At 39.5% G+C, this 22,606-nt stretch overlaps 1 protein-coding gene across 3 annotated transcripts in view; it reads left to right on the top strand.

The window, feature by feature from the left end:
- The window catches only part of ADAMTS9 (ADAM metallopeptidase with thrombospondin type 1 motif 9), a 168,999-nt gene that overhangs the window by 23,083 nt on the left and 123,310 nt on the right, over positions 1 to 22,606 (top strand). For 2 of the 3 annotated variants that reach the window (XM_027121318.1, XM_027121316.1), the window contains exons 4-11: positions 5,214 to 5,503; positions 7,755 to 7,838; positions 7,939 to 8,054; positions 9,030 to 9,070; positions 9,191 to 9,296; positions 14,072 to 14,218; positions 15,742 to 15,883; positions 17,845 to 17,949. In XM_027121318.1, coding sequence (XP_026977119.1) covers positions 5,214 to 5,503; positions 7,755 to 7,838; positions 7,939 to 8,054; positions 9,030 to 9,070; positions 9,191 to 9,296; positions 14,072 to 14,218; positions 15,742 to 15,883; positions 17,845 to 17,949 — 1,031 coding nt within the window. The remainder of the gene's footprint in view (positions 1 to 5,213; positions 5,504 to 7,754; positions 7,839 to 7,938; positions 8,055 to 9,029; positions 9,071 to 9,190; positions 9,297 to 14,071; positions 14,219 to 15,741; positions 15,884 to 17,844; positions 17,950 to 22,606) is intronic. The other variant, XM_027121317.1, reaches the window with a different exon arrangement.

The following is a 22,606-nucleotide window of genomic DNA, read 5'->3' as shown; positions in this document are numbered from 1 at the left end:
GCTTCCAAGTTTTAGCAATTATGAATAAAGCTGCCATAAACACCCCATGTACAGTTTTTTGAGTAGATATAAATTTTTAGCTCCTTTGGGTGAATACCAAGGAGCACGATTGCTGGATCGTATATTAAGAGTATGTTTAGTTTTGTCAGAAACATCCAAACTGTCTTCCAAAGTGACTTGTACCGTTTTGCATTCCCACCAGCAATGAATGAGAGTTCCTTTTGCTCCAAATCCTCATCAGCATTCGTTGTTGTTAGCATTCTGGATTTTGGTATATCATGGCTGTTTTATCTGTATTTTCTTGATATATGACATGGTGCAAATTTTCATACGCTTATGTACCATCTGTATATCTTCTTTGGTTCAACATGCTACTTTAAGATTTGAACTAGGCCAGGTTGCTCATCAGCTATTTAGTTTAGTGAACATGATTAATTTTTGAGGAATCCTTCAAGAAAAACCATGAAAAAATGATTTCCTTTCTAAATGTCGTATTTGAACTTCAAGAAGAGGCATGAAAATGGTACAGCCACTATGGAAAGCAATTCGGCAGTTGCTCAAAATGTTGAACATAGCCTTACCATACAACCCAGCAATACCTAAGAGCAGTGTAAACATGGCCACACCAAAACTTGTACATGCATGTTTGTAGCAACATTATTCAGTTGAGTTGTTGAACCCAAATGTCCACCAATTGATGAATGAATAAACAAAATGTGGTATATTTCTAGAGTAAAATATTACATGGCAATAAAAAGTAATAGAGTCCTGACACATGCTACAACATGGATGGACCTAGAAAACATTATGCTAAGTGAAAGAAGCCACACACAAAAAGCAACATATTGTATGACTCCATTTGTATGAAATGAGAATCCATAGATATAAAACATAGGTTAGTGATTGCCAGAGACTCACCTACCGAAAGATGGGGCGTAAAGGGGGAATGGGGAGTGACGGCTGATGGGTACAGGGTCTCTTTTGGGGGCAATAAAAATATCCTAAAATTAGATAATAGAAATGATTACACAACTCTATAAATACACCAATAACCACTGAATTGTATACTTTGAAAGTATGAGTTTTATGGTATATAAATTATATCTCAATAAAAAGTAATAACAAACATAAAGCTGTCTGTGGGTGAAATGAAGAGCAAAAGTACATAGACCATTCATACTGTGCTTTCTATAAGGGTGAAATTTCATTATGTAGCTCATTTTGATAAAACTATTAGCAAAGTGACCTTGCAAATTTCAAATACTAGTCTCAGTTCCATTATGCTAAAAGGTCACTAAAGAGAAATGTGAATGACTTTCTTTTTATCCTAACAATGTGTGTCCCTTGGTAGAAATTGTTCTCTGATATTAACAATTTCTATTCAGAGGCCAGAGAGTTGGGTAGATATTACCAGTCATAGTGTCTGTTTTTTCCATTGTCAGTAAAAATGTTCCTGCATTTGTAGTCACAGCGAATATTTGAATCTTTAAAGCTCTTACTCTTTGTAATGCCAAATTCAAAACTGCTTGCTAAAATGGTTAATGAGGTAGAAATTAGTTGGGCTAATTAGGTCAATAAATATTATTCTAACTCATTAGGATAAAAGGTCAGATGGTTAAAAGACTGGGAAGTATGTATTAGAAGATGTTGCTTTTGATTCTGAAGAAGTAATTTTATTCCTGCATTTTTATACCATGTAAAGCATACTGAATTGTTTCTTTGACACACAGATTAGCTGTGAATGAAATGTCTTCCAGGTATATTAGAATTTACATGGGTTTTTCTCTGTTACCACTGTTCTCTGTCAGAAATCTCTTTCAGTGATCAATGCCTTAATTTCTTCAACTTTGCTACTTGAATAAGTGTACCTTTTTTCCAATTAGTGCCTTGATTTATCCTCAGGTATTCCCATGCCCAAGTCCCCTCTGATGAGATGATTCCCCTGAATGGTCCAAAGAGTGACTTCTATATAATGTTTCCTCAGTGTTTTTCTCACTGTGGTTATGCTTTTCTCTAAATTAACCTTATAAGTCAAAATATTTATGGAAGACAATAAGTAAAGATTATCTGCTTTTCACAAACTAAGTGACGTATTTTCTTTTTTTAACAGCTTTATTAAGATATAATTCACATGCCATACCATTCATCCATTTAAAGTGTCCAGTGGTTTTTTGGTGTATTCACAGCTATGTGCAACCATCATCACAGTCGATATTAGAACCTTTTTATAACTTGAAAAAGAAACCCTGAACCCATTAGCTATCAATGCCTCCCCCCATGTCCCCACTCCACCTCCAGTCCTAAGCAACTAATCTACTTCTGTCTTTATAGATTTGCCTATTCTGGACATTTTATACAACTGGTATCATATAATATGTGGTCTTTTTGACTGGGTTACTTCCCTTTATTGATAAAGTTTATCAAAATGTTTTATAGTGATAAAGGGTCATTTCACAGGAATACTTAGCAGTTATAAACAAATATGCATCTCATATCAGAGCACCAAAATACGTGAGGCAAAAACGGACAGAAATGAAGGGAGAAATTAAAAAATCAACAGTAATAGATAGAAACTTTCAATACGCTACTTTCAGTAGTGGATAGAAAACTAAGCAGAAGATTAACCAATAAATAGAAAACTTGAACAACATTGTAAACCAACTATACCTAACAGATATCTGTAGAACACTCTATCTAACAACAGCAGAGCACAAATTCTTCTGAAGAACACATGGAACATTCTCCAGACTAAACCATATGCTAGGCCATAAAACAAATATCAGTAAATGTAAAAGCATAGAAGTAATGCAGAGTATCTCCTCTGACTACAGTAAAATGAAATTGGAAATCAATAACAGAGAAATGGGAAACTCAAATATATTTGGACAGTAAATAGCACACTCCTGAATAACCAAAGGAGAAGTTGGAAAATACTTTGAGATAAATGAAAATGAAGAGACAACATGTCAAAAGTTATGGGTTGCAGCTAAAGCATGGCTTAGAGGGAAATTTATAGCTATGTCTTAAATGCCTCTATTAAGAAAGAAGATCTCAAGTCAATAATGTAAGCTTCCACTTTAAGACACTTGAAAAAGAAGAGAAAACTAAGAATAAAACTAAGAATAAAGATGAGAGCAGAAATAATGAAATGGAGAATAGAGACTTTAAAACCTTTGGAACTTTACTGATTATAATAAATTATATTAAAATATTTACAAAAGACATGAAGGGTATTATTTCACAAAATAAGTAACACATTTTAATGTATTTTAAAAAATCCAATTTTCAACGTGGCTTCCATACACCTGTTGTAAAAAGCTAGTGTTTGTGAAAATATCCACCAGGCACTGTCTTTTTTCCAGTTCAGGCTCAGTTTAGAAACTGTCAACCAAACCATGAGCCCATTTCAGTCCTTAGCTCTTGAGCAGTTTTGCCTGATAGAAAGAGCACTGTTTAGGGTGTTGATCAAATCCATGCCTGATTCCAGATACCACCACATCCTGTATGTGACATTGGACGAGTTGCTCAATCTCTTTGAGACTTATTTTCCTCATCTGTAAAATAGAGGTAATTTTCTCAGCCTGAGAAGAATTATGAGATAACATATGTAAAAGAGCCTAGTTCAATATCTGGCATGAAGTAGGTGCTTGTCTAGTATCCATTCTGTAATCACTAGTGATTTAAAAATGGAATGACAGCCCAGGTACCTATATGGCATGGGTATACATATATGAATACTCTTGAAAGAGAGACTGGAAGAAAAATAGTCTTATGTTGAATCCTACTGCGTACCAGGCTTAGGGCTAGTCATGTTATCTATAGCTGCACCACATATAACTTGTTTGACAATTTGGACTGATTTCACTATTATAACAACCACTAAAACACTCAACTTGACCAAAATACACATCGTGGCCTAAATTGATGGTTTTAGCAATAGGTTATAATGGTTAAATATTTGAGCCCTTCAAATATGAAACCACTCAGAGTTTATAACTTTTTTGTTGTTATTACTGGTGTAATAAATTCTATTTCTTGTGTCTTAGGAAAGCATATTTCTTAGTTGTGCAATTCTGTTGCCTGTTTGGCCTACAGAGTATTGTCATTAAAACTCTGAAACACATTTATGATTTGATAGGCAAGATAACTGATTAAATTCTGTTTTTACTCAAGGCATATTTTAGCAGGCACTTTTATGCTCATTCTGTTTATTCTGTGGTTGATGGCTCTGAAATGGAATATTTTCACCAGCAACAGGAGCTTCAAACCAAGTTGGACACTAGTGCTTGTCAGAACTTTAACATGAATGTGTTAAGTTAGAGATCTTTGTTGAAATCACTTAGAGATCTTTGTTGAAACGTGAGATCTTTGTTAAAACGTGGATTCTGATGTATCAGGTCTAGGGCGGGGCCGGTGAGTCTATATTCTTAACAAGCTTCCAGGAGTTGCCAGTGCTGCTGGTCCACGGACCACACTGTGAGCTGCAAGCTTGTGTAGAATCCAAGAGGTACCTTGGCTAGAATCAGAAATGAGGAGACCTCATCTGGCATTATATATCACAGTCCCAACTACCTCTTCATACTCCCTGAGTGGAATCTACTTCCTCAACTGAGCCCTGAAACAAATTAATTAAAAATTTGGAAGCATTGAACAGCAGTGATTCTGTTCTTACATTTCATGCATTACAGTGATTGAATACGGTAAGAGAATAATACCTTGTCATTCATTTTCTGTAGTTCCTTTGTACTGTCTATTAGCTTGCCCACCTCTTAGGCCCCTTTATACTGTATCTCATTGAATATGAAAAGTGGCGTACATGAAGCATTTCCATTTCCATTCTCTAGAGCTCTATAGCTGTGCTGTTGGCCCTTCCTCCATGTATGGCAAAGAACAATGAATACAAACCACTTAAACCCCAGCCAGGCTTTTGTTACCGAATGAAAAGAATAAGCAATTGTTTCCCCTAAACTCAGGGCTAATTTTCTAACACCTTAAGTGAGCATTTATGGAAGCTTCCAGAAAAGCTAATTTCAAGTCCTTAGTTATTTAGATGAGAGCGCAGATAGTTTCACCCGGAGATTCCACAGCGTGTAGAACTTGATTTTGTATGTAATTTGACGACAGAGGCATCATTTTAAGACGTGTCAAATTAAATTCTTAATATGAAATAGATGTGGCTCAAAATGTAATGCATGCCATCTGATTTGTTACAGAACACAAAAATAGTCACAGTAAGGACAAGAGGAAAACGAGGACAAGAAAATGGGGAGAGAGGAGTAGCCTGGCTGATGACGTGGCAGTATTAAGAAGCAGCCTAACCAAAAGGGCCCTTTCTGCCTATGGTAACAAGACGGACAGCACAAGGGAAAAGAGGACCCACAGGAGAACAAAACGTTTTTTATCCTATCCACGGTTTGTAGAAGTGATGGTGGTGGCAGACAACAGAATGGTTTTATACCACGGAGCAAACCTTCAACACTATATTTTAACTTTAATGTCAATTGTAAGTACATTCAAAAGGAGGTGATTTATGATGTCCCTAAATGTGCCATTGGGGAATGGGTTTCCACCCAGTGCCTTGGAGAACCATTCGGGGCTGGCATTTCAACGATTCAGGCAAGTGACTGAAGAGAACATAAGATTAGACAATGACAATAATGGGCATCAATAGTGAGTGTTTATTCTGTGTTAGACAGTGTGCTTCTTACTTAAAAGGCATCATCTCTAATCCTCCTGGCAACTCTGCTAGGTAAATTGTCATTCTCATTTTGTTGATAAGAAAACTGAGCCTCAAAGGAGTTGGGTTGCTTGCCCATGGTCATGTAAAGCCAGTCTAGTGGCTTAGGGACTGCATGTGACCTTCAGCTTGTCCACTTCCCAAAACCAGTGCCCTTTGACACGTGAATTTGCACAGCCAGGTGTGGGTCGCCAGTAAGACTTGTGGATGCTGGTTGTGAATCAGAAGCACTGGTGGAGCTTTGGAAAATGTCTCTGTCCCCCTCCCCAGGATTCTAATTAAGTAGCTCTGGGGTGAGTCTTAGGAATCTCTCCCATTTTGAATTTTTCTACTCCCATTTTGAATTGAAAAAGTAATAAATTTGCGTGATTGAAAAACAGATCAAGCAGATCCAAAGACTAGTGAGAAAGCTGAAGTGCCTTTCCCCACCCAGGCTCCCAGGCCCCTTCCCAGAGGCAGCCACTGAGACAAGTTTATTTGCCCGTCTTTCTAACCAGCACTGCCCAATAGAAATATAATGCAAGTCACACACGTAATTTTTTTAAAATGTAGATACATGTAATTTAAAATTTTCTGTTAGCCGCACACAGACATAAAAGAAACAGGTAAAATTAATTTTAATCATGTATTTTGTTTTATATCTAAATGTTATCATTTACAAAATTATTAACGAGACTAACTTTTCTCCGTACTAAGTCTTTAAAACCCAGTATGTGTTTCACACGCAGAACACATCTCAATTCGGACAAGCCCCATTTCAAGTGCTCAGTGGTCACGTGACAAGTGGCTACCGTGTTGGACAAGGCAACTCTGGACGTTTCTTAAGCACATATGTATGGCTACACTTTTTTCTTTTTCAGAGATGGCGCATTCTCATTCACGGTGTTACATATTGCTGTTTTCTTGAAACACTGGAGATTGTTCCATAATAGCCCATGTGCTCTGCCTTCATTTTAAGCCTCAGCAGAGCCTTCCTATTAATAGATTGATTCTAGTTTATTTGAATGGGAATCTGCTTGTATTAAATTCCCCCAGTGAATATGAAAAGCAGCCGTTTGGGATCACTGACTTAAAATTTCTCCTTCCTTCTCCGTGGCCTGTGGTTCTCTTTGTGTTTCCCTGCACTGCTGTGAACCACCCCCCACTGTGTTCCCCAATCCTTACCCCACCTGCCTCCCCTCCCCACTCTCCCTCACCCCACTTCCTCAAGCTCAGTCCCATGTGCCCCAGCCCTCTCCTGTCCTGGAGGAGGGAAAGGAAAACCTAGTCAGGCCTTGCATAGACTCAACTCCATTTCTAACCCATATATTCAGACCTGTTAAGGATTTTGACGACAAGCATGGCCTCAGCGTCAAATGGACCTTGGCTGAGAATTCTGGCTCTGCTACTCACTGCTGGCTGTTTAGTCTTGGACAAGTTGCTTAACTTCTCTGAGCCTCAGTTTCCTCATTTGTTGAGCAAAGATTATAGTCACACCTAGCCCAGAATGTTGCTGTGCAGTTTTCAGCAAGGATCTAGTCCACAGTAAGCATTGAATGGATGTTAGCTCTCGTAATTAACAATAATAATGAAAACAAACCAAAAAAAAAAAAAAAAAAACAGGTTACCAGTTGTGGAGAACACAAATGGTTGGTACAACAGCAGTATTAGCAAGTATGTGGTCCATGTGAGATTCCATAAATGGCAATCCAGCTTCAACTGGGATGAAAAAGCTTGATCAAAAGTTAATATCCAGTGTTTTGGCACAAAGAACTGCTAAGTTACATGGCAGTGCAGTTTCCTTGGAAAACACCTTGAAATTTAAAGTTGTTTGCATTCATTACTGTCTAAAGCTGCCGTCTATGAATTTTACAAAGAGACTTTTAAGAAATGTTTGTTGACTGAATGAAAATTCACAGCTCCAAAATGCATATGTTGCATGAACCATAAAAAGAGGTGGAGCCCAGCATAAGAAGTGAATTGCTTATTGCTTACACGGAGTTCACAATTAACTTTGAAAAATTTATCTCGGTTGCAGGTAGCCTCTATCTATAAAGACCCAAGTATTGGAAATTTAATTAATATTGTAATTGTGAACTTAGTTGTGATTCATAATGAACAGGTAATAAAGTTTTTTTCTTCTTTCTTCTCTCTGTATCCGAAATGGCATATCTAATTGGTATTGGTGCAACGGACCAACCATAATTCTTTTCTGTATTTAGGAAGGACCTTCCATATCTTTTAATGCCCAGACAACATTAAAAAACTTTTGCCAGTGGCAGCATTCAAAGAACCATCCAGGTGGAATCCAGCATGATACAGCAGTTCTTGTAACGAGGTATATGGATGTCTATTCCTCCAGTCGTTTAGTTTCTGGTCACGTTGATGGGATGGGGTCATATATTCCTGGTAGCCAGCCCCTAGCCCAGGGTTTTCCAGCCTCAGCACTATTGACATTTTGGATCAGATAATTCCATGCTGTGGGGACTGCCCTGTGCCCTGCAGGATGCTGAGCAGTGTCCTTGGTCTCTGCCTACTACCTACCGGTAACTCTCCCCCGTCTTAACTGTAACAACCAAAAGTGTTGTCCAGACGTTGCCACATGCCCTCTGAGGGTGTGTGGTGGAGGAGGGCAGAATAACCCCCATGGCCGCCAAGTAGGCAATAAACGTGTTAGGCAGGTCTGAAAGTAAACACCTGTGTAGAGCGGGCAGCTGCCATTCCCACTGAGCTCGTTACCATGCAGGATGTAAGTCCAGTGTTGCCAGCTTTTGTGATTCTGTAAGAAACCAGAAATAAGGATACTTTTTTTGGAAAATGTGAAATCTCCCAATTTTTAAATGGTAGCTTCTAGCTCAAAAATATTTAAAATGCTGTGCAGGGCAGCGAAGAGGTCTGCTGGCCTAGTGTGTCTCCCATCGGTCACCTTTGATATGGTCACAAACACTTCCTCTTAGATCCACTTAAATGAAAGGCATTTAGAGCCTTCTCAGAATGTTCTTCAGAAACTGGAATCACTTGCTTCAAGGTATGAGGAAAAATCCTGGACGGAAAGGTTTTCACTTGCCCTTGGCTATCCCTGTGGCAGAAGGAGACCTCTCAGTGTAGCTTTTAATCTGTAAACCAGTGATTCCTAAACTTTTTTGAGTTGCAAATCCCTGACTCTTGTTAGTCTGCTTTTTGTAAAACCAGTACCCTCCCCCCTCACCCCCCTAAAGTGGTGATGTTGTGAATACCTGGAAGATTCTAAAGTGTTTGCTTGTATTGACATTTACTCTTTGGTGTCAAGACCCTAAGTCTGCTTTGCTTTCAGACAGGATATCTGCAGAGCTCATGACAAATGTGATACCTTAGGTGAGTCCACTGTGCGTATCCTCTCTGGCTACAACAGTTTATGACATGTTTTTCTTCCAAGCCACAAATGCTTTTTAAAGTAAATCCTTGTGGGTTTTTTTTTTTTCCCCCTTCTAATAGGTCTGGCTGAACTGGGAACCATTTGTGATCCCTACAGAAGCTGCTCTATCAGTGAAGACAGTGGATTGAGTACAGCTTTTACAATAGCCCATGAACTGGGCCATGTGTACGTTTCTTCTCCATATTTTCATTTAATTTGTAGTGACCTGAAACTTATGTTCCTTCACATCAGTGAGCATTCACTTGACTTTAGAGGGTGTAAGATGCTTCTTGAATCATAGTTGAGTTTGCAGGGTTGAAAAGCTTGGAATGTAGCTGGCAGAAATTACTTTGACTTTGGGAAGCTAAATAAATACAGTGCACCCTCTTCAGCCATAGCTCATGCATCTCTTTGGTTTAACTGTACAAGTTGTCTAGGCAAGGTCTAATATGCTCCTTTCCTACTGCAAAGTGGAAAAAAGGGGGCCTTTCTATCCCTTCCACTGAAGCAGAGGGTATATCAGCGCAGAGAACTTACCTGACACAGCATCTTTGTTTAGTAGGATCCTCCAACATTGCTGTGGTCCACACGATTTTCCCAAACCCAGATCATTCCTGATTTTAGTTATATCTAAGGTTGTCCTTTAGATATTAGCCTCTGGAACAGAGCTATCCCTCTTTTAGGGGAAAAAATGAACAAAGATACAGAGAAGAAACTATTTCCTAATTATGTTCACTAAGTGTCTGGTCGTTATAAAATTGGCTTTTCCTTTTTGTTCTTTAGAGCCACAGCCTGGTTAGAACATGGGGCAAAAGAGTATACATTTATTCAAAATTATTCTGGGTTTTGATCTGCCTTCTTTTCTTTCTAGAATGATTAAATTACTCATACTATATCCTTTTGAAATAATTTTCTCAAAAGATGTCCTTAGTATAATACAGCTGTGTATCAATCTGCATGTCAGATGTTAACTTTATTTAGAGATAACATCATCTATTGAGCAAGCTTTTTCATGCACCAAATGTTTTTTTAAGGCACTTTATGTGCAGTGTCGTATAATAGGCGTAAAGCAAGATGCATATATAGAGGTATCTCTAATCCAACTCCACGTATAATGCATATATTTTCCAGCATATTTTAAGAGCACACCCCTTTTTTTTTCTCCAAAGGAAATATCGTCAGATGCCCAATATTTAGAGAATAAAAGAGGCATGACTTTCAGTTAAGCCCTTGTGGCAGATCAGAGTCCTGCTTAGTCAGCTGCCTCTCTGTCCTTTGATTTCTGAAACATCTTCATGAAACTCAAGGATTTCTTGGAACTAGGTTTGAAAACTATTCATTTCACCAGCATTTCCCAAAGTACAGGGCTCTAACACTGATTCCAAGAGAATGGTCCATGGGGGAAAAATAGAGTTTTGTAATCCAGTGATTTAAAAAAATTTTTCCTAGTCTAGCCATGCTTGGAATGCCAAGGCCAAATGGCATGAAGTAAAGGCTCTGACAAGTCCTGTATTCAAGTGTTGATTTCGTTTAACTCAGTTTCCCCAAACTTATTTTAACAGAATCTTTGGGGGATTTTCATTTGTTTGTTCTACAAGAAATCTGGTAAATTATGTGAGACATATAAATAGGAGGTGTAGATTTCACAGTGAGGAATAGGGTGGCCCCCAGAGAATGGAATGGGGAAAGTTCCAGAGATAGAAATGTATTCAAAGGGCAAGAGTTTGTGTGATTTTTTTTCTTTTCTTTTCTTTTTTTTTGGCTGCTTTGGGTCTTCGTTGCTGCACGCGGGCTTTCTCTAGTTGTGGAGAGCGGGGGCTACTCTTCGTTGCGGTGCGCGGGCTTCTCACTGCAGTGGCTTCTCTTGCTGTGGAGCAGGGTTCTAGGTGCGCAGGCTTCAGCACTTGCAGCATGCGGGCTCAGTAATTGCAGCACGCGGGTTGTAGAGTGCAGGCTCAGAAGTTGTGGTGCACAGGCTTAGTTGCTCCACAGCATTTGGGATCTTCCCGGACCAGGGATCGAGCCTGTGTCCCCTGCATTGGCAGGCAGATTTTTAACCTCTGCACCACCAGGGAAGTCCCTGTGTGATTAACAGATTAACATTTCCCCCCAAAATATGGCTAACAAGAATATACTGGTTAAAGAAATACAATTAATTTCCTGTTAATTCCTTTCCCCAAAAGAGTTTATAAACCCCTTTTAGATAGCCAGTTTATAAAATTGACATTTTAAGGAAAGTAGGAATTTTGAGTAGCAAAAACAAAATATTTTAAGCTATAGAGAAGTCTCAATTCACAGTTAACAAACATCTCCCCCTGCAAAAACCATGTTGTTGACATTGTTCTAGGAGCTTTCATTTACGTTATTTCCCTTAATCTTTATAATCCCCACAAGGTAGATACCATTGTGTCCCTGTGTTTGACTTAGAGATATTAAACTACCCAAAGCGTAGTAGCTAATGCTGGCGTAGGAGCATATGATGTTGGAGCACCAGTTCTAAGGCAGAGTCAGCAGGCAGCCAGATACCCAAGTTCTGGATGGAATTGTTCTAACATTCCCCTTGACTTGAGGAAAATATATGCTGTTTCCCTTCCTATAAGATGGAAACAATACATATACCCCTCATCTCAAAAGTGTCAGGAAGCAAGAAATGAAATAATTGGTGAATGCTGTGAGTTGTGGCTTAAACAGAAAGTATACTGCTAGCCTGGTAATGAATTATTTTTCTTTTGGCGCCTTGTCTCTTTGAGATACCTTTGTTCATATTTTAAGAAAAGTAAAAATCCTTTTTAAAAAAAATTTGCCACCGTACTCTGTAGCAGATTTTCTAATGAACTTTTTCAAAATTAAATGTTAAGTCGTTACAGTCATGACTTTCTGATAATATAAAACCCAAGAGATGTTGGGAGGAAAAAGCAACTGACCTTGTATCTGTTGAGCGTCATTGTATGCTCACAAATAGCTCCTGGCTTCTGGTACCAGCTTCATAGACACCCAGAATCTAAGAATCAGGAAGAATTCGAGAGGTAATTGAGTCTCTACTGAATACAGAAATCCTTACACAGTGTTTCTGACGAATCTTCCGCAACTTGCCTCATAGGAGAGAATGTAGTTTGTATGTTTTCCCAAACAGGAGGTTTTAGAATCAGTCTGAAGTAGACTCCAATCCCAGCTCCCTTAGTAACCATGTGACCTTGATCAAATATTGATAGTTAAACCTCTCTACAACTCAGTTTCCTTTTCTGTAAAATGTGGATAGTAATAGCACACTATTCATTGGGTCAAATAAAATTAATAAATAAAATAATTTTAAATTAAATGAAATCAAGTAAAATTAAATAAAATTAAATGAAATAAAGCATCGAATGCATTTAACACACCAGCTGGAGCATTGTGAATGCTAAAAAAGTCTTGGTAATTATTTTTTAGTAAGTGCTCAATGAATAGTTGTTATACCATCTCTGCTATGAGCAAAGGTGCCTAACATTTGAATGAAAAAAAAAAAGTTTTCTGTTTACACGGTGAAATAAACTGTATTTTATCCAGTCATGGTGGCGTGGGGAATAAACACTAGCTCCTTTGCACCAGAGAGAAACAAACAAGGAAGATTTGAAAACTTTGCTTGTATTAGGTTTGTTGATGGAGGTATTACACTGACTCTGCAGCTGGGATTTGGAAACCTGGGCAGTCATTCCTTTAAGAAAATAGCCTCTTAAGCGTTTATTACTATTAAGCTTAACCAAGACAGTTGGAGTTTTCCCATCTTACATTTCCCATCTGGCAATTATAGAGGGGGCCAAATTTTTAAAAGAAAAAGGAAATCAGACATGAGAAATTACTGGTATGGACTTCACAGACTTTTATTCCAGCTTTTATTGTTATATGAAGCAAGTCTACATACTTCTTTCTGACTCCCTTGTTTTTGTAACTCAAGGTGAACTAGTGAGGGGAATTCCTCCCTAAATGCCAAATTAATCATATACATCAATTTTGTGATTCGGAATAGTCATCCAGAGGACAGCCCCTGTGAGCTTGTTACCCAATGGATAATTATCTTACTGAGAAAGGCATGTGGGTCATAGAACTGATGTTTCTGGATTGAGAAATGCTTCCTGTCATTTTTTTCCCCACTTCCTCTCTCTAAGCCAAGAATGGCAAATATGTGTTAATGCCGCTGCCGAGTTCCCTCCCAGACCCAAGAGGATGTTGGCACTCCATCACAGCCTTTTCTTGGGCAGAACCTGGATTAGTTTAAGAATACTTTTGTGCCCAGATTTTCAGGAAGCTGGTACCGATCAATTGTAATTGGCATGAAGCATGAAACTATTTGCCATCTCTGGGTTAAGCCAACTGGATCGGCGTGCCTCTCGTTTCCATGCTTGCAGTTTTTCTTAATGGGTTTTATTGTGCACGAACTTTGCATGCCTCTATGACGGTATACTTGCAGGGTTTTAGCATCTGTCAGCGTGACCCAAAGAAGAAGAGATGCCAAGACCCACCCTGAGCCTCTCATTAGGAAGCTTTTGACTTCAACTTTTGACAGTTGACTGACTCTTTATGTGCACAGTGTTATCATAACTTGCCAAGTTCTTGACTCTATAAACTGGCCTTCAGCAGCTTATTAGGAATTCCACCTACTGTATTCTAGCACCAACTACAGCACATGCAGAGCCTCTGCAATTCCAAGAAGTACAGCTAAACCAAATAGTGGCCCAGTTCACTTTTTTTTTTTTTTTACATTGAAGGCACTTTGTATTCCGTTGGGTCAGAAGTATGTTTTATTCTACTCCCTGCCTTTAATCCTCTAGTAGGTTTTGTTCTGCTCACCAGGACTCAGGTTCTTATCCATAATGCAGTAGTCAGTTGAATGTTTTCTCTAAGATGCGTTCTCAATGCGATTATAACAGCTCTATCCCTTAGTGTTTATTGACTTTTTTATATCATTGTCTCCTTGGCCTTAGGTTCAACATGCCTCATGATGACAACAATAAGTGCAAAGAAGAAGCAGTTAAGAGTCCCCAGCATGTCATGGCCCCAACACTGAACTTCTACACCAACCCCTGGATGTGGTCAAAGTGTAGCCGAAAATACATCACTGAATTTTTAGAGTAAGAGTCGAACTTTCTTTGAGCACAGCCTTCATGCTAGTATCTGGCCTCCATGCAGTGAACTAATTGTGGGAAAGAAAATGTAGAGTCAAGCATTCCTTTTGAGTTGTTATTTTTGTTGACATTCCTGGGAGGAGGGAAAAGAAAAATACTCTCTGACATCTGTGTAGTTCATGTCCTCACCAGAATTTAGAAGATTACAGACTGAGCTCAAGGAAAAGGTTGGGATCTTACAGAGAATATGTAAATGTTGCTTCATTGTTGGTAAAGCTGTGAAATCTCTGCAGGTCTGGGGGAAGGGACCGTGAATATGGTGACGTGATGAAGGAAGGCCACAGATATTTATGTGCTTCTAACTTAGTAATTCGGTGTCGGAAAGGGGTGGGGAAGTGAGACGCCCCCGAAGAACGTTACATGGGTGGATGAAAATTGCACAGACCTCCATATTGTCGAATTGAGAACATTCTCTCTCTGTCTCTCTCTTTCTCTGTCTCCTTGACTCTTTCTCCTTCTCTCTTTTCTTGTTGTTTTTTTTTTTTAAGCTTCCCCCCAGGCTGCTCAAGGATCCAGTTACATTATACAACATCCTGGTGTAACAGATTTATTGCTCTTCTCTCCCAGATGTACAAAAGGTTAAGTGATTGTCCCAAGGTCACTGGGTGTATGTTTCCCCAGCCACAGGGAAGAGGGGGTTTTGTTAATCAGAACTCACCGGGTGTGAATTTTCCAGAAGAGGTGTTTGCAGAAACATGGAAGAACTGGCAGGTTGCTGGGGGTTTTGTGTGTGTGTGTGTGTGTGTGTGTGTGTGTGTGTGTGTGTGTGAGAGAGAGAGAGAGAGAGAGAGAGTGTGAGTATGTGTGGGTTTTTTAACCAGATGATCTAAAGTGTTTCTTATTGTAACACTAAGCAAATCAGCAAATATTTACTAAACACTTGTTGTTATGGACAGGGCCCCATGCTTGGGTGAAAAAGGCACTATTTTTACCCCTAAGACACTTTACTCTATTGGAGAAGCCGTCAAAAAATAAATAGGTGGGCTTCCCTGGTGGTGCAGTGGTTGAGAGTCCGCCTGCCTATGCAGGGGACACGGGTTCATGCCCCAGTCCGGGAAGATCCCATATGTCACGGAACGGCTGGGCCCATGAGCCATGGCTGCTGAGCCTGCGCGTCCGGAGCCTGTGCTCCGCAACGGGAGAGGCCACAACAGTGAGAGGCTCGCGTACCGCAAAATAAATAAATAAATAGGTAATTGCCCCGAAAGGTGGTAAATTCTGGAACAGCTACATATTTCCTCCTGGTTATGTTGTATGCACAGCCGGTGGTTCCACAAACAAGTATGCACTGAAAATAGAACTTCAGCTTCTGGACTCAAGTTTGGATGAAATGAATAAAACAAATACAAAAAAAGGAACCATCTTCTGTACCATTAAAATGACAGAATGGCCTTCACTGTCATCTGGAGCGTTTGACAGCCATATCTTATCCACTGCCCTCACCATCTTTGTTTTTCTGCTTTCCACAGCACTGGTTACGGCGAGTGTCTGCTTAACGAACCTGAATCCAGACCCTATCCTTTGCCTCTCCAACTGCCAGGCCTCCTTTACAACGTGAATAAACAATGTGAATTGATTTTTGGACCAGGTTCTCAGGTGTGCCCGTATATGGTAAGTATCTGGGGGCCGTTTCTACCCTCATAAATAGATTCTGGACATTTTTGAATTCATAGTTTTCCATTGGATTCTCACTCTTAACATAAACCACTCATTGAGTGGTCCATTGACTATTAATGATGATAGTAATAGTGATGATGGCGATAGACAGTAATAGTGCTCGGTGTTGCATGTGGGCTTTCCCTGAACTTTCTCATTTCACTCTCAGCCCAAAAGGCAGATGCCATTACCATTTTCATTTTATAAGTGGTAAGTGCGGCTCAGAGGGGACAAGGTTGCAAAGCTCGTAATGACAGAGCTCAGCCCTTTTCCCTCCTTGTCTCCTTTTCTTCCCACTGCCTCGTCCAGATGACTTTTATTATAGGCGCTCTTCTAGATTAAGGAATTCATGAGACAGACCTGTTTCCCTGGTTTAGCTTGTCGAAGCTGTGGCCTGTGACCACCTGGGGCTTGAAACTGTTTCTGGTGGTAGCTCAGCTGGCAAGTGTGTGATACTTTGATGTATGTGTCATGGACATTTGGACCAGTGATTTGATCCAGTGGTTATCAGGAGGCATATCAGCAGAACTGTGCTTCTCCGGGATGCCCCATTCTATTCTTTTGTGTATTTGTTTGTTTATTTTGCTGGGAGTGGTTCAGAGATAGCATGGCAGGTACAGTGATTCCATGGAAGTAACCAAATTTTTCTGTAAAATGTATCTATGATTATATTCGTTTCTCTGTTACTCATGCTAGCAAACATGCAGAGTAATGCACATGCCCAAGAATGGAAAGGTTAAGCAAACTATAGTATCTCCATTTACTGCAATATTATACAAAAATTGAAAAGTAACTCTACAAGGGAACATGCTCTAGCTATAGTTTTAAATTAAAATAACAGGATAAACAATTATTTTACAGAGTAGGTTCTCAATGTAAAAGGGGGAAAAAAGCTTCAGGAAAGACTGGATCATTTAAAGCTTTTTTTCTATTAAAAAATAGTAGCTTCTGAATTTTTCTACTATGAATATTGTTTATTTTCATCATCAGGGGAAAAATTATCTTTAAAAACTATGCCTGAAATAGAGCTAAATATGTCAACTTGGATAACTCAAAAAACATAGTGTGTAGAGGGGGAAAACAGGAAGTTGTAGGATGTATCCATATATTCTGAAATATCTAACAGCATTGTTTGCTTAAAGCTGAAATGCTGTATATTATTGATAGATATTTATACATTTGTAGCAAAAGCAGTGGGAATGATGAGATGGTGAGCATCACTAGGACAGTGGTCACCTGTGGGAAGAGGGGGAAGGGATTGGGTTTGAGAATGAGTGTGCATGGCATTCAGCTGAGCCTGTGAAGTCTTCTTTCTTTCTTTGGGTGGTGGACACACAGGTATCCGTTATGTTATTGTTCATACTTTTTATATACCTGAAATATTTCATGATATTTTGTCCCTTCTTTCCTCTGACAACCCCTGAAAGCCCTCGAAAAGAGTCATAATATGACCATGATAATATATGCTTAGTAGGAAAAAACACCAGTTTTAGCATCAAGCCAAACGTTAACTCTAATCACAACGTAACTCAAAACCCACTCTCCAGTCGCAGCTCATTGCAAACCTAAACTCACATCACATATTTCCAGTGTGATACTTTACTCTTTGCCAGGTTCAGTTTCCTTATCTGTAATATGGGGAGATGTTACTAGGACCATATGACATCTCGTATGTTTCTGTTGCACAGTAGTTCCCCTTTGACACCCCGGCAAGTCCTCCCAGGCATAGAAATGTGTCTCCTGGGCTGCTCTCCCTATCCGTTGGAATATTTTATCATTTATCATACCAAGAAAAAAATCCCTTTCTAACCTACGCTCTACATCATTGGCAAAATGTTAGTTGAAAGCAACCATTGCCTTGCTTGATATCATCTAATCACATCGTCACTGAATTGTCATTCAACTGAATTGCGCAGATGCAGTGTAGACGGCTCTGGTGCAATAACGTGGATGGAGCGCACAAAGGCTGCCGGACTCAGCACACGCCCTGGGCTGATGGGACCGAGTGTGAGCCTGGAAAGGCAAGTAACGCCCCGATCCGTCCTTCTGTCTTGGGGCAGACATGGGCAAGATTTGGGCTGTAGGCTCAGTCACCATTGTTTAGAACATAAGTTAATGTAGCATATTTCAGCATGCAGAATACTTTTTTGAGGCAGGAGGTTCAACTTTACTGTTGAAAGTTGTGCAGACTTACCTTATAGCGTAATACTGACACGAGGGACATAGCTATCATTATTGCCTCGATTTTAAGACATACTTTTTCTCATTTTAATGTTTTTTAAATCCCAATGTGCTTTTCAGTTTATGCGTACATTTAATGTGAGGTAACATTTCTTTCTCTCTCTCTCTCTCTCTTTCTCTCTCTTCCTCTTTCTTTTGGGGTGGCACTGGAAGGCCGTTATTAAGCTGGTGGAACATCTTAAAATTACGGAAATACGGGAAGACTTACTGTGCTCACTACTTGGGTACAAGGCTTTTCCCAGCCTGTATTGACCCCTTTAAGGCACTGTGATGCCACCTGAGATACATCCAAATCCACATTCTGAGTTGGTCATAATGGCTCCCACTTATTGGTTAATAACCAAACAAAATCTGCTGCTTGTACAACCCAATGATAACAATGTCCCAGCAACTAGGAATATGATTATTGCAACCTTTTGCACCTGGTGTCCATCTAAAAAAAAAAAAGGTAGTATGTTAAGGCTTTGGTTACAAAAAGTTTTAGATATAAACCTGATTTTTTTAATCCATACAAAAAATGATGTTCACTTACCTATGAGGTAATCCCTATACTATATCTGAGTCTCATGTTATCCTTACATAAGTTTTTTCCTTTCTTCTCTCATTGTCAACTTTACTCACTTTTAATATTTTGTTCTCATCTCATTTTCTGTTCTTCTACTTTGCCTTGTGGAATCAGTGGCCCCCAGAGTGTTTCCATGGAAACATGGGGTCCTCAGAGATGAGGAACTTAACCGTCCCTTCCCCAGTTTTATAGATAGGAAACAGAAAAGACAAGTGACTTGCCCAAGGTCATTCAGCTCATTCAGGGCAGAGTCCTCACACACCCTACCCACGCCCTTCCCAATTCTCTCCTTTGCTTTCTTTGTCTGAAGGAGCTGCAGGGTCCATAGGAGTGTCCATAACTCAAGCTCACTGAGCTCTTTAAGTTTCCATGGTCAAATAGGAGAACGAGTGGCTTATCTAGTCACTTCTCAGAGTGTTTTTTTTATTTTTTAAATTTTATTAGGGTGGTTTTATAAAATTATAATGAAGATGATTTTTCACTTGATTTAGCTTGGGTACTCCATCAGCTCTGGTCTCACTTCTCGATGGCTAGGACCTTAGCAATTGAGAATACAGCTTTCTCCAGGAGCTGCCTGAGAAAACAGCCTAAGGACATAGGCATAACAGTTTCTGCACCGCACCTTTCATTAGATTAAGAAGAAATATATCTCCTTGGCCATCGTGAACCTTTCACATTTTGCAAAACATCTAACTCAAAGTTCTGATGGCCAGAGGATCACAGGTTTGAGTGGGGATATGGTTCTCGGGTTTCCGTGGCAGCCATCAAGCATTCACTCTTTCTTCATAAATGAAGATGTGGCCTCAGAGTTCTTCTAAACACAGTGACCCCTATAGCTGCTCTCAGTTGGTGGGAGATGACAATAGACATGGTATCTAGTTGACAACTTGGCTAGTTGGCTTGAGTTGGAGCCAGCCAACTATATATTTAAATGGAGTCTGTCTGAGCTCAGAAAAATCACTGGTATTATGTCATGGTTCTTAGTCAGTCTGATGCACCCACCTACTATGTCTATTTCTGACACATGTTACTGCTGGAAAAACCATAACAAAGTAGAGCTTTCAATTGTATGATGAAATGAATTGTATTTAGTAAAATAGTCATGTACAGGCTACCACGCTCCATGTAGTACTATGGTATCCCAGTCAATCGTGGAGCACAGAACCTGGGAAGATGTCTGTTGTGTCCTCTTCTAGTCTTCTGTTTTTGTAACAGAAACAGAAAATAAGAGATTGCATGGTAATCTTATACCTGACAAATGGGGAAATAATTGGGGAGATCTTTCAGAAAACATCTCCCTTGTATGCTTTTGTTCAGCAAAAGCAAGAGACATCAAGGCATTCCAAAAGGCAGATTCGGAACACCTTCAGAGAAGCAGCTATGTGGAGAACATGATAGGTACATTTTTAGTTTGTTTTAGAAAAGAGGCTAAGTCTAGCAACTTATATTAAAGATGTGGATGTTCATTTGTTTATTCCCCAGAAGAACATTTATGCACTTTACAAATAAGATGGTAAATATGTTGGCATAGACGTTCTTGGTGTTTTTCCATTTCGCTTTTGTTTTCATAGAATTGGCAGTAAAACCTTATCCTTTTCTCTAGTAAATTCTGTATCCGTTTGCTGCTGGGTTAATTTTTTCTTTTTTCTTTCTCTTCTCTCTGCCCTGCTCCCTCAGCAGTAATCTGTCTTGGGTTGCTGACACAATGTTATTTTGATGAATGACTCTCTGATGTCCTTTTATTTTCTCCATTCTCTTCTTAAGTCCATTAACATTTTCATTTTAACCCTGTTTGTAAATCTGAGATTTGAAACTCTTGTGTTTTAAGCCTCCTTGGGACAAAATTGACCTCCAAATTGTTCTTCCAATCTCAGAAAGAACATTTATGTAAAATATCACTTAAATGGTTTTGAGCACTTTGAGGAAAGGCTGACAATGTATTTCGGCTCTGGCTCCAGTAGCCCCTAGTGCTTTGTTATGATGTAATGGCTTTTCCAGTATATAATTATTGTTTGTTCAAATTCCTGGTAAAATAGATTATCTTGATACATACTCGCCAAACAGTCCCCATGTCCAGCCTCTGTCACCTCAGATTCTTCCCCTCTTCCTCTGAGGTTCTCCCTCCCCTGTGAACCCCTGCCAGTGGTCGTATCAGTAAGAAATGTTTAATTTGCAGGTGAACTTTTAATTAGGTTTTCTTTTAAAAAGGGACCCTATGAGGACATTTGAATCCAGTGCTGAATGGCAACACTCTGCTTAACCTATGCCCTTATTCTTCTCTGGTTTATGGTAATGCTTAATGAGAATTATGGTCGCTTTGAAGATTATTCTTGTGTGGAGGTAGAGTCTATAGAATAGACAGGCCAACAGATTGAAGACTGAAGTGACATGAGGAAAAAAATGTATTTACAGACAAATTTCATTATGAAAGTCCATGACTAGTCATAGGAACATTCTCCTTAGTGTGTAGAATTTATAAAATGTGTACCTGGTGTCAAGATTTGATGGCTGAATTTGGGCATCAGCTGTGACCTCAGTTGTTTATTAGTTAGGATTTTTGTTCAGGTCAGACCAAATTGTAGTAGTGTAAGCAAGTTGGCTCTTTTTCTGACACACACACACAAAAAAAACTAGTCAGAGGTAGGCAGGTCATGGAGCTATTATGGTAGGTCTACAAAATCATCAGAGACCCAGGTTCCTAATTTCTTTCTGCTCTACTATCATATGCAAATGGCCATCATCCTCAAAGTCACAAAATTACTGCTATAGCTCCAGCCATCAACTCTGAGTCCTGGGCAGAATGAAGCCAAAGGGCAAGGAACAAAGGGGCAAAAGGACCTTCCCAGGAATCTGACCCAATGAATTCTGCTGCCATCTCTTTGAGCATTCCTATCTATACAAGAATCCAGGGAAATATAGATTCTATTAATAAGGATGGAGAGAATGGATATTGGGTAGACACATTGGAGTGTCAGCCTTACCTAACCATCGCATTAATCTTGCTTTTAAATTTCAGTCTTTATTTAGATGTCAACAGTTGTTCCCATTTGCTCACAGTTGAGAGGCAGCATGTGTCACAGCTGAGAGTATGCACTCTGGAGCCAGATTGTCTGTGTTTCATTATCAGCTCAGCCCCTTACCAGATGTTTGACATCAACCTCCCTGTGCCTCCATTTTCTTTTCTGTAGAAATGGGGGTAATAGCAGTACCTATTTCATAGTGTGCTGTGAGGACATAGCGCTTAGAACAATGCCTGGCAAATGTTAAGTGCTATGTAAATATTTGCTCTTATTATCACAGACCTTGTTCCAGTTGGGTCTCCTATGTGCTCAGCTGTGTACTAGGTGCTTTCCATACATTGTCTCATGTTATACTCAAAACAACTTTGGCAGGTAGGTCCCCATTTTTCAGCTATGGAAGTAGAGTTCGGTGATTCACCCGAGGTCACAGTTAGTTTGTAGAATGGCCATCCCACACCACCAGACTGTTTGCCTGCTAAGCTTTGTCCCCTTAAGACCTGCTCTGTCCGATATGGCAGCTACTAGCTACCCATGACTGGCGGCGAGCACTTGAAATGTCAGTCTGAACTGAAATGTGCTAAAATGAAAATACACACCCGGTGTTAAAACTCTAGCATGGAAAAGAAAGTGGGGGAAAATCTTATTTATAAGTTTATGTTGATTGCATGGAGACACAGTAATGTCTTAGACGTTCTGAGCTAAATAAAATATATTAAAGTTACTTTCAGTGTTCTTTTTACTTGTTTTAATGTGGCTGCTAGAATTTTTTAAATTACATATGTGGCGCATGTTACATTCTTATTGGGTAGTGGCGCTCTAGACCAAGCCGCCTCTCATTGATTTTCTGTGCAT

This window comes from Aethalodelphis obliquidens, unplaced genomic scaffold, assembly GCF_003676395.1.
Source record: "Aethalodelphis obliquidens isolate GAN/ISIS:26980383/991018 unplaced genomic scaffold, ASM367639v1 scaffold22, whole genome shotgun sequence".
Classification (NCBI taxonomy): Eukaryota; Metazoa; Chordata; class Mammalia; order Artiodactyla; family Delphinidae; genus Aethalodelphis; species Aethalodelphis obliquidens.
The sequence above is the reverse complement of the archived record's forward strand: the minus strand, read 5'-3'. Positions and strand labels throughout refer to the sequence as shown.